At 39.2% G+C, this 12,500-nt stretch overlaps 1 protein-coding gene across 1 annotated transcript in view; it reads left to right on the top strand.

The window, feature by feature from the left end:
* The window catches only part of LOC143041366 (uncharacterized), a 15,520-nt gene extending 6,373 nt beyond the window's left edge, over positions 1-9,147 (top strand). The window contains exons 2-4 of the mRNA XM_076213197.1: positions 2,399-2,486; positions 2,809-2,943; positions 7,473-9,147. Of these exons, the coding sequence (XP_076069312.1) occupies positions 2,399-2,486; positions 2,809-2,943; positions 7,473-9,046 (1,797 nt within the window). The 3' untranslated portion in view covers positions 9,047-9,147. The remainder of the gene's footprint in view (positions 1-2,398; positions 2,487-2,808; positions 2,944-7,472) is intronic.
* Positions 9,148-12,500: the final 3,353 nt, after the last annotated feature.

Here is a 12,500-nt window from a genome sequence, read left to right as displayed (position 1 = left end):
TTGGACTCGAACCCGCGCTCACATGGTCAAAATCGAGACAGAATCCAACAGACCAGTGCAGGACCTGTCTATCCCATAGAGGTGAAGTGCAGCCTTCGTGTACTCTCGATCCTCCACCTTTCTCTCTCTCTTTCTCTTTTCCTCTTTCTTCATAATGATGTTGAGTAATGAATTTAACCACATAAATAAACGTAAACTGGAGGTATATGATGACCATATCACACTGAGCACACAGTCTGATAAAAGAGAAATAGCAGGAATAAAATAATTAGGAGAAAGAGCAAAATAAAAAAATATATACATATAATATTTATTTACGAGTAAACTTGTTTCCAGTCTTAACAAGAAATATGTGTGGATCTGGTCCGTAGGGGCACCACTCTATAGTACTGTGTGCGTAAAACACAGTCAATACCGAAACAATGCTGTGTGATTCTGATCAAACTTATATATATATATATATATATATATATATATATATATATATATATATATATATATATATATATATATATATATATATATATATTGTGTATGTACATACATATACATATACACACACACAAAAACACACAATATATATATATATATGTATATATATATATATATATATATATATATATATATATATATATATATATATATAGACACATATACCAAGGCTTTTTCCCCCTTAAAAGGGAGGTAGTCAAAAAGCAAAGGCATAAAATCATTCCCACTTATTCCATCCCTGAATACACTCCACACCCATCCACCCTCCCTCATATCTTAGCACCTCCCGAATGACGGGTCATCCCTGCACCTTGTCCACTGCCCTGGGTCAGAAGCAGTGTCGCAAGACACAGCACATCCACAGCAAGGCCGCTTCATTAAATCAGCGACCCCCCCTCTCCGTCCCCCCATGCATAAAAGGAGAGGACGGGGAGAAATCCCTTCGGGGTGCATCAAATTTTCCTCACACATACTACCTCACCCCCCATCCCCTCACCCATTCCACATCATGCATCACAGCATCATCCATATACAACCATTCTCCATTCACCCCTGTCTTCTGTCCTCTCCCGTCCTTCCTCTACAGACATTCCCCTCTTCCCCAAAGCCCCCTTCACCCCATCCATCCACCTCATCCTAGGACGTCCTTTCATGTTCACTCCCTCCACATCTGCCTTCCATACCTCTTTTACTAGTCTTTCTTCACTCATTCTTTCCATGTGTCCAAACCATCCTAATACTCTTTCATCAACCCTATCTCCTAACTCCCTTTCCACTCCTGTTCTCCTGCTCACCTCCTCATTTCTCACTCTGTCTAGCCTAGTAACCCCCATCATACTTCTCAGACACCTCATCTCAAACACATTCAAACTCCTTCTCTCTTCTTCTCTTATGTTCCATGTTTCTGCCCCATACAGTGCTGTTGGCACAATCACTCCTTCATATAGTCTCCTCTTAGCATCCATTCCCAAATGTCTATTCCTCATTACACTCTTCAATCCACCAAGGCATTTACTCGTTTCTCTCAATCTACATTCTATCTCCACCTTCACTCCACCTTTTCCTGCCACATTTGCACCCAAGTATCTAAAACTATCCACTTCCTTCAGTCGCTCTCCCTTAATGCTCACTTCCAGTCTACTGCCACTTTCACCCCTTGTACATCTCATCACCTTACTTTTACCCACATTTATCTTTAGCTTTCTTCTATCACATACTCTCCCAAACTCTGTTACCAACTTCCTCAATCCCTCCTCCGATCCTGCCACAAGCGCGGTGTCGTCCGCAAACAACAGCTGGCTCACCTCCCACTTTTCTCCATTTTCTTTAACCATCTCCAATCCCTGACCCACTACCCTTGCATTTACCTCTCGCACTACCAGCCAGGGCGACATATATCTATATATATATATATATATATATATATATATATATATATATATATATATATATATGTGTGTGTGTGTGTGTGTGTGTGTGTGTGTGTGTGTGTGTGTGTGTGTGTGTGTGTGTATGTATATATATATATATAAATAATCAACGTTATCTTTTGTATCAGCTGCTACAACCTTGAGAACATTATACATTCCACAAAAAAGCTGAACAAACATCTTATAATTTTCATGAAAGTGGCAGTTGCCGACAAGACTGACGAGTTAAACACCATATGAGGACGGAGCCTTTATTTGTACTACGTTTCGCTTATTGTACTTGAAAAAGCTGTAATAAGCGAAACGTCGTACAAATAAAGGCTCCGTCCTCATATGGTGTTTAACTCGTCAATCTTATAATTTGTATCTTTTATTGAAAATATATTTTCTTGATTTAGTGAATATATTTAAAGTTGGAATTACTTGAAGGTAATGCTGGTCAACGGCGCCTCTAATGCTTTCTATACGTGTTGCAGTTCGCTGGGACATGGTTCCACGTCATGGAGGTGCCAAATACATTTGTAGCAGTGAGACACTGCACTTCTATGAACACTACAGTGACTGGTAGGTGTTGTGTGCACTGTCTTATTATTATTATTACCATTATTATTATTATTATTATTATTATTATTATTATTGTTGTTGTTGTTGTTGTTATTATTATTATTACTACTATTATCATTATTATTACTATCATTTATTTTATTTTTCTTATTCCCTTGTCTCTCAAAAATTGAAGAATTACAGTTTTCTAAATTTATGTAAATGAGATTTTGCTATTTATTTACTTATTTTATTTATCTCTTTTTCTATTTATTCTATTTTAATATTTTCATTTTTTTGGGATATATCTTTTTATTTTTTATTTTTGTGTGGTTGGTTACAGGTCAAGTCGTGTCGATAGTGACCCGTGGTTTGGACGTCAACTATCTTCCCGTCAACCAGAGTGCTACTATCAGGTCAGTGACCCCACTTGACCCGACACGACCTGATCCCTTCCTTCAGGTCATCTCCAAAGGAGGTAAGTCAGTTTTTTTTTTTTTTTTTTTTTTTTTTTTTTTTTTTTTTTTTTTTTTTTTTTTTTTTTTTTTTTTTTTTTTTTTTTTTTTTTTAAGGATATTTTTAGAGACTTTGGGAGGATTTTTTTCCGTTTGACAATCCCGTTTGGGGTTATCTTAGGAGGGGGAGACTTTGGTGACACCCCTACGGACCAGAACCACGCACTTCTTCGGTGCGGCATTGCCCTTAAGGACAGAAGCGCTGGTTTTTATTCAGACGAAGCGGGGGAGGGGGTGGCGAACCGTTGTCGGTCACAATGGGGCAGCGGGTTTCTTATCAGTGGAATGTACTGCCGTCCGTGGTATGAAGGTCGGCATCATCCGCCTGGTTGTGTCATTACGGAGATAAGAATTGCGATAAAGCTTACGAGGGTAATTACTTGTCATAGTCGCCTAAAACGGGACCTTGGGGTCCACGTGATGTCACGGTCTAGACGGCCCCACCTAACTTGCACGTAAGCTCCGCCTACTTGTATTAAAATCCGCTCACGTGCACTTAAACTCGGACTCTTTGCTCATAAGCTCCTCCTACTAGCACATAAGCTCCGCCTACTTGCATTAAAATCCGCTCACGTGCACTTAAACTCGGACTCTTTGCTCATAAGCTCCTCCTACTAGCACATAAGCTCCGCCTACTTGCATTAAAATCCGCTCACGTGCACTTAAACTCGGACTGTTTGCTCATAGGCTCCGCCTACTTGCACATAAGCTCCGCCTACTTGTATTAAAATCCGCTCACGTGCACTTAAACTCGGACTGTTTGCTCATAAGCTCCTCCTACTAGCACATAAGCTCCGCCTACTTGCATTAAAATCCGCTCACGTGCACTTAAACTCGGACAGTTTGCTGATAAGCTCCTCCTACTAGCACATAAGCTCCGCCTACTTCCATTAAAATCCGCTCACGTGCACTTAAACTCGGACTGTTTGCTCATAGGCTCCTCCTACTAGCACATAAGCTCCGCCTACTTCCATTAAAATCCGCTCACGTGCACTTAAACTCGGACTGTTTGCTCATAGACTCCTCCTACTAGCACATAAGCTCCGCCTACTTGCATTAAAATCCGCTCACGTGCACCTAAGCTAGGCTTATTTCTTCATAGGCTCAGCCTCCTTGCACATAAGCTCCTCCTACTTTCACATAGCCTCCGCCTACTGGCATATAAGCTCCGCCTACTTGCATATAAGCTCCTCCTACTTGCACATAGCTTCCGCCTACTGGCATATAATCTACGCCTACTTACACATAAGATTTACATCTACTTGCATATAAAATCCGTCTACTTGGATATGAGCTTCGCCTACTTGCACATAAGATCCGCCTGCTTCCACATAAGATCCGCCTACTTGTATATAAGCTCCGCCTACTTACATAAGAACATACGAGTAAGAATGAAGGAGACTGCAAGAGACCATTACCACTTGTCATCCGAATCTATAACGTTGTCTAACAGTTTCTTAAAACAACCGATAGTTTCAGCGCTTACTACATGGTTACTAAGTCTATTCCATTCGTCGACCACTATTAGTAAACCAATTCTTGCCTATTTCCTTCTTAAATCTAAATTTGCCCAACTTAAACCCATTACTGCGAGTCCTGCCCTGTTGTCTTAATATGATGACCTTGTTTGCGTCACCTCTATTAGATCACCCCGCACTCTGCGTCTTTCTAGAGAGTTTTAATTTAAGATGCCTAAGCCTCTCCTCACAAGGTAAATTTCTGAGCCCATGTATCTTTTTGGTCATTCTCCTCTTTACTGATTCTAGTGAATTGATGTTCATTCTGTAGGACGGAGACCAAAACTGTACCGTACAGTTAAGGATGGGTTTAACTAACGCTAGATAGAGTTTGATAATTACCTCTGCACTTCTATACGTAACCGTCCTAGCAATGAAACTTAATACTCTGTTAGCTTTATCCCTGGCGCTAATGCACTGTTTCCTGGATTTACGGTCAGGACTCACTAGAATTCCCAAGTTTCTCTCGCACTCGGTTTTCTCTAAAAACGTGTTATCTAAGCTGTATCTGCTTTCGGGATTGTGTAAACCTACGTTTAACAGGCTACACTTTGAGAAATTGAAGTCCGTTTGCCATTTCACCGGCCATGTTAACAATTTGTTAAGATCATCCTGCAGAATCTCGGCGTCGTCTCCAGACCTAATTAGGTCTCCTATTTTAGTATCGTCCGCAAAATTACTAACATCACTATTAATCCCATTGCCCAAGTCGTTTATGTACATAATGAACAATAAGAGACCCAAAACTGAGCCCTGGGGAACTCCACTAGAAACACTCCATTTGAATTTTACACAATTTATGGTGACCCGCTGTTTTCTGTCACTGATCCAAGCTCTAATCCATTCTAACACTTTTTCTCCCATGCTATGGGCTTTGATTTTATTTAATAGTCCCTGGGGCGGCACCTCGTCTAACGCTTTGCTAAAGTTAAGGTAAATAACATCGTAACTATCATTGTTATCTGACGCCTTGTATGTTTTAGTGTAAAAAGATAGATGATTAGTCACACATGACTTATCCTTGGAGAAACCATGCTCACGAATCAAACTATGTCTCTCGATGTGATCTCTGATTCTATTAACTATTATTTATTCAAGCATTTTACCTATAATTGATGTCAAATTGATTGGTCTGCAGTTGCATATAGACGACTTATCTCCCTTTATGAAAACAGGAACAGCGTTTGCCTGCCCGCAAGCAATAGGCACAAAACCAGTGTCTACCGACTTATTAAATATTTCTGTTAACCTGTCGCAGATTTCAAATTTATAATCTTTAAACACTCTCGGAAATTTTTCGTCTGGACCCAGGGATTTTGTAGCTTTAACTATTTCAATCTGTTTGACTACTTCTACCTTACTATTGCTGATATTAAATAGTCTACCTTCTTCATCCCTACTGAGAATCGGTTCGCAGTCAGGTATTTTATCTGACCTCTCCTCAGTAAAGGCCGAGAGAAAATATTTGTTAAATGCCTGACCCATTTTTTTCCTCCGATTCTATCATGACATCTTCGTCGTTTTTAATTGGGCCTTTCCTTTCTTTATTATTATTATTATTATCATTTTTTTTTCTGTAGATATTAAAGAAGCCCTTTGAGTTGGATCTCGCTTGTCTGGCAACCTTAATTTCGCAGTTACGTTTCGCTGGGCGCGCGTTCTTTTTAATCAGTCTTGCCATATCGTTATATTTGGATCTAAGGTATATTTCCTCGTTTTTTATTCTGGCGTAAAGTCTTCTTTTCATTCCGATCTCATATTTCAGCATGTCCGTCATCCATTTAGAAGTATTACTAATCTTCCATATTGACTTGCGGGGAATAATCTTATTTTGTGCATTTAGATCTAAAGCTGTTAGGTTACTGTACAATTCATCCAAATCGCTGCCCGGGCTATTGACCTCGCGCTTATAAGTGACCTAACCCAAGGTACGCATATTACCCTCCGTGACCTGACTGCGCTAATGACGTCCGGACTGACCGTGTATGTTACCTCGTCACAGCCCCCTGGGTCGGTCTTGTAAGAGACCAATTGTCTTAAATACTTTGTCATTTTATCAAAACTGGCTCTCCTGAAGTCCGGTACTAGAACGTTATTCATAATATTTAATTCTTCCCATATGATATCAAATTTTATTTTTTGAAGATCGCTAGAGCCTAGACTATCTCCCATTTTTACGTTTCTCGTTAAGTGTTCATTATTAGTTAAAAGTAAATCCAGAGTATTTTCTCCCATCGTAGGATCGGTAACCATTTCTTTTAGGAAATTATCCTGCACATAAGGTCCGCCTACTTGCACATAAGATGAACCTACTTGCATATAAGTCCCGCCTATGTATATAAACTCCGCCTACTTACATATAGCCTCCGCCTACTTGCGTGCAGACAGGCCTCGTGTGTGTATATATATATATATATATATATATATATATATATATATATTAGTAAATACAAACTATTGGTTGTGATAATAATCTGTAATTATGACATATTTATGCTAATGCGATGTTTACTCAGGACGCCAATCCACGGTGCGATTTAATTTTGGCAGATTTAGCCGGATCCGACCGGATATGTACGTGAATGGGGACATGTTTCAAAATCCACTCAGATCCATTCATAAATAGTATGTTCTCACCTGGCCCCTTTCACCCGTCAACCTAATGACACTGACAACACACACACACACACACACACACACATACACACACTTCTGAGGCGTATTCGGTCATGTTGTTTCACATAACATCTTCCCATTTCTATACACTGCCAGCCACTGATAGCTACCCTAAAAGTATGTACATGTTGCATTCAACATGTTGGATGTTGCATATCACATGTTGCATGCAACATGCTCTTAGTCTCGCGAAGCTTCGAATGAGTCCCGACGCGAGGGCCGGGTTATATTGTTTGAGAACAATTTTCAGACATGAATAGATAAGGAAAATATCATACATATATTTTGTTTCTTTACAGTGCCAGCTGTTCCCTATCATATCCTTGAAATGGACTACAAGAGCTACGGCTGCATCTACTCCTGTTTTGAGTTTGTGGGTCTCAAAGTGGAGATCTTCTACGTCCTCTCTCGGAGACCGACGATCAGCAACAAGAATCGAAACAAATGTTTCGATTCCTTCAAGAAGATTGGTCTGGACACGAACAAACTTCACGAAGTCAACCATGGGGAAGTCTGTGGGCATCCCTCTCCCGAGAACATGAGGAACTGGGAAGAAGAGGAGGAGGTAGAGGAGGTACACGAAGATAGCGGTGCTTCAGGATCTCTGGACAACGGGGTCAAGGGTCATGGACTACGTGGAGAACGACCTGAGAACCTCGAGGAGAAGACCGAGGACCACCCTGGTTTGCGTGGAGAACGACAAAAGAATCTCGGGGACTCAGATCCTCTGGTTTCTCGGGAGTACGGAGGAGATGTAGACTCAGATACGGACGAGTTGTATCACGACTCGTATGGGTTGATCGACTTGGGAGACTACGAAAGCTACGAAGACGATCCACACTACGATGTCGTTGAAGAAAAGAACACGAACTCGAGGGAAGGAAGAGAAGAGATCCTGGCAGCCAAAGCCATGGGAGGAGAGACGCGTCCCTTGGATCGATCCATGCGTCACGGTTCTCCCCTAAAGAGGTTCAACAGGAGGAACAAGCGTCCAAATGGGAAGAACCAAAGTCAACAGAAACCCAAAATAGGTAATGACGAGGCTCAGGTGTCCGTGACAGAAACCTTGGAGACCATTTCCGAAGAAGCAAGTTTTACTTCGAGTGGGAAGACCTCTCTCCAATTCGGAGACTATACAACAAGGTCAACGACCGAGACCACAACAGTGAGCTTCGCAGATCTAATCCCTTCTGCTGCTCCCTCAGTTTCCTCCGTCCCTGGCGCGGTAACCACTCCAAATACACTAGAACCCTTCAGTACTCCTAGGCTCATAGATCTAATCATTCCTAGTACAAGGACAACTCTTAATGTTGATCCCTCGCCTTCTCTTTCTAGTGTAATAACTACTCCAAATACACTAGAACCCTCCAGTACTACTCCTAGACTCATAGATCTAATCATTTCTAGTACAAGGACAACTTATAATGTTGATCCCTCGCCTTCTCTTCCTAGTTTAATAACTACTCCAAATACACTAGAGCCCTCAAGTAATACTCCTAGGCTCATAGATCTAATAATTCCTAGTACAAGAACTACCCTTAATGTTGATCCTTCACATTCTTCTGCTTCTAATGTAACAAATCCCAATAAGTTTGACACCTCTAGTATCACCTCTAGTGAAGTCCACCCCTCTAGTATAATTTCTAGTGAAGTCCTAGTTTCTAGTTCTCTCCCTTTAACTTCGTTAACAACGTCTTCTGTCCCGACAATCCCGACCACAGACACTTCAAGATCTTCGGTCACACAAGAAAACAGATCTGGTGACTTCGACACGGGTGAGACTTCTTTGAGCTCACACCTATTACCTTCCCGAAGCTGCTTAATCTTCTGCCTACTCACCACCTCGTGGCTCTGGTTAAGCCATTGCATATGACCACACATATAGGCATAATTGTATTTATATCAACTTCAGAGCACATGAAGTTAAGCCGTTGCATATGACCACATATGTAGGCATAATTGTATTTATATCAACTTCAGATCACGTGAAGCGTATAGAGTAATGTATATAATGTACAAATACAAAGAGCTGCATTTTTTTTTTTTTTTTTCTGAAGGGATGGGTTACCAAGAATGTAAACTCGCCCGAGGTTTTCTAGGTTTCTTGTATATATATATATATATATATATATATATATATATATATATATATATATATATATATATATATATATATATATACTAAGACACCTGTATATAGAATAACGAATATATTATGCCCATAAAGCATTGAAAATGTGTACCTTGACGAAACAATTCTTCTTGGGAACTGGCCTGAAACAGTGACTCTGCCATTTTAAAGTTAAGACGTTGATTTGTAATACTCCACGAAACAAATACTCACACATTCTTCTAGAACAGTAGCACCAAACTGGCACATTCAAATACTCATACATCTTGTCCTCAGGTAAATCATTATCATCACCATCTACATCACCACTTCATCAACATTGTCTTCATGTGGACTCATCTCGCTCTGTTGTGTAAACATGATGTCTTACCTCTATTACTTTCAATCCGAGCTGTGTGGTGGGAGGAGGGGACGGCCCCCTCCTCACATTGAATGAGAATCAGACAAGAAACAATGGTCTCAAACTGTCCGGAAATAGATTCAATTTGGAAGTAGGTAGAAACAACTTTGCCAACCGTATAGTTAATGAATGGAATAAACTTACTGCACAGGTAGTGCAATGTAGTTCACTTCGAAGCTTTAAGAATCATTTAGATAAATACCTGGGTAAGATGCTGTAATGATTATAATTTATCTTATATTATTTGTTTTTGTTTTGTTACCATTTGTCTGTCTGATTTTCATTTATTATTACTTATATGTCAATTTATTATAATTTACTATTCACCTGTTTGTTTATTATTCAACTATACCTATGCATTTATTTAAGTATTTTATTTGTTATTTACATCATCATAGTTTTTATTTATTATTTTATTATTAATATGATTTTTTTCGCATCCGACCTAGATATGGATCAAAAGGTCTCCTGTCGGCATGCTCCGCCTTTGTAATCCTTTGTAATCCTTTGCTGAGATAGGAGAGGCGTTAAATGGGTGCTGATATGCATGTAATAGATATGTCTTTTTGATACAGCTACCCCCTCGCAAAGGAGGAAATAGCCTTTGGTATGTATATATACGGGGGAGATCTAATCGAGGTATTCAAATGGGACAAGAGCTTTAACAAGTGTGATGCAGGCAAGGTCATCATATTAAGACAGCAGGGTAGGATTCGTAATAGTGGACAAATTTAGGTTTAAGAAGTAAATAGGCAAGAACTGGTTTACCAATAGAGGGGTTAACGAATGGAATAGACTTAGTAACCAGGTAGTTAGAGCTGAGACAATTGGTTGTTTTAAGAAAAGGTTAAATAACTTTATGGAAAGGGATGACAAGTGGTAATGGGCATTGAACTGCCTAGTGTAGGCCTTATGGTCTCTTACAGTCTCCCCCTTTCTTATGTTATGTTCATATACATACATATATATATAGACATATATCGCCATTTCATTAATGCTGTGTTCATGTATCTCATAAGCAAATAAACAAAACAAATAAGCAAAATTCTAGTGTTTGGAATCCTGAATGTTATTTTCCAATGTGATGCTACAGCCCAGTGGATACCGTCATGAACTCTTAACTAGGCGGTCGTGAGTTCGATTCCTGGGACCCACTGCGGGCTTGCTGCTTCAGTTCCCGACATCCCTGACTATGTGGGAAGGCGACCTGACGCCGAAAAAAAAAAAAAAAAAAACGGATCGCCAAAACTGACAGAGCTCTGCCTTACCATGGGTTTCTTTCTTTCTTTCCTTTTTTTTTTTTTTTTAATAATTGACTAGTCCGATCCTGAAGGATGGGGTGGGTGTGTCTCCGGTTTATATGAGCATATTCCTTCTTCTTGGTGACAGGTGATTTTATTCAGCTTAATAATGCTGTTTCCGTATGGTCACCGAATCTCATTAAAGACACTGACAGATTGGAAAGAGTACAACGGCGAGCCACAAAACTGATTCCAAATATCAAAAATAAATCATACGAAAATCGACTAAAACATATGAATCTGTTTTCCCTAAAAAAGCGTAGACTCAGAGGTGACTTGATACAGGTCTTTAAAATTCTAAAGGGAATTGACAACATCAAAAGTGACAAAAATTTTACATTGAATGAGAATCAGACAAGAAACAATGGTCTTAAACTCTCCGGAAATAGATTCAATTTGGAAGTAGGTAGAAACAACTTTGCCAACCGTGTAGTTAATGAATGGAATAAACTTCCTGCACAGGCAGTGCAATGTAATTCAGTTCGAAGCTTTAAGAATAATTTAGATAAATACCTAAGTAAGATGCTGTAATGATTATAATTTATCTTATATTATTTGTTTTTGTTTTGTTATCATTTGTCTGTCTGATTTTTATTTATTATTAGTTATATGTCAATTTATTATTATTTACTATTTACCTGTTTGTTTATTGTTTAACTATACCTATGCATTTATTTATGTATTTTATTTGTTATTTACATTATCATAGTTTTTATTTATCATTTTATTATTAATATAATTTTTTTTTCGCATCCGACCTAGATATGGATCAAAAGGTCTCCTGTCGGCATGCTCCGCCTTTGTAATCCTTTGTAAAAGATCATAAATAAAGGGGCAACTTAATATGGAGATTCGTGTCCTTCCCTAAATAGACTCAATTTTATACTGAAATCAGTCCTCAGCTTTTCAATCAATGAAATAATTATTGCCACTATCATAGTAAACAGAGTCAATCTCCACCGCCCCGTTCCAACGACGATACCCCTACGGACCAGGCCCACTTTTTTTTTTTTTTTTATCAGATTTAACTCCCCATTCAAAGGAGACCAATAAGTCTACCTCCACCACTCCGTACGAAAGACGACACCCTTACGGACCATACCCTCGCAACATTCTTTCATTATCAGAAACTTATCTCGCCATTCAAAGGAGACTACCTCCACCACCCCGTTCGAAGGACGACACCCCTATGGACCAGACCCATGAAACATTGTGTGGGATTCCATCTCTTAGGTGAGATACTGTCCACGTGGATAGAAACGATGGTGATTTCTGACATTTAAAAAAAGATCCAAAAACTTTGGCTTTCAATATCAACTTACTTTTGATCGTGAGCATTGTATATATAGATATAGATATATATATATATATATATATATATATATATATATATATATATATATATATATATATGAGATAGGCTCGTTACCGCCATAAAGGTAGTGTGTTGCAGAAAAATCTGTGATGCATTTCCGTCAATGCCTATTATACTATA

Source organism: Oratosquilla oratoria, chromosome 30 (genome assembly GCF_046742065.1).
Source record: "Oratosquilla oratoria isolate Oo_2021 chromosome 30, ASM4674206v1, whole genome shotgun sequence".
NCBI classification, from domain to species: Eukaryota; Metazoa; Arthropoda; class Malacostraca; order Stomatopoda; family Squillidae; genus Oratosquilla; species Oratosquilla oratoria.
This window is presented reverse-complemented; position numbering and strand designations above follow the sequence as displayed.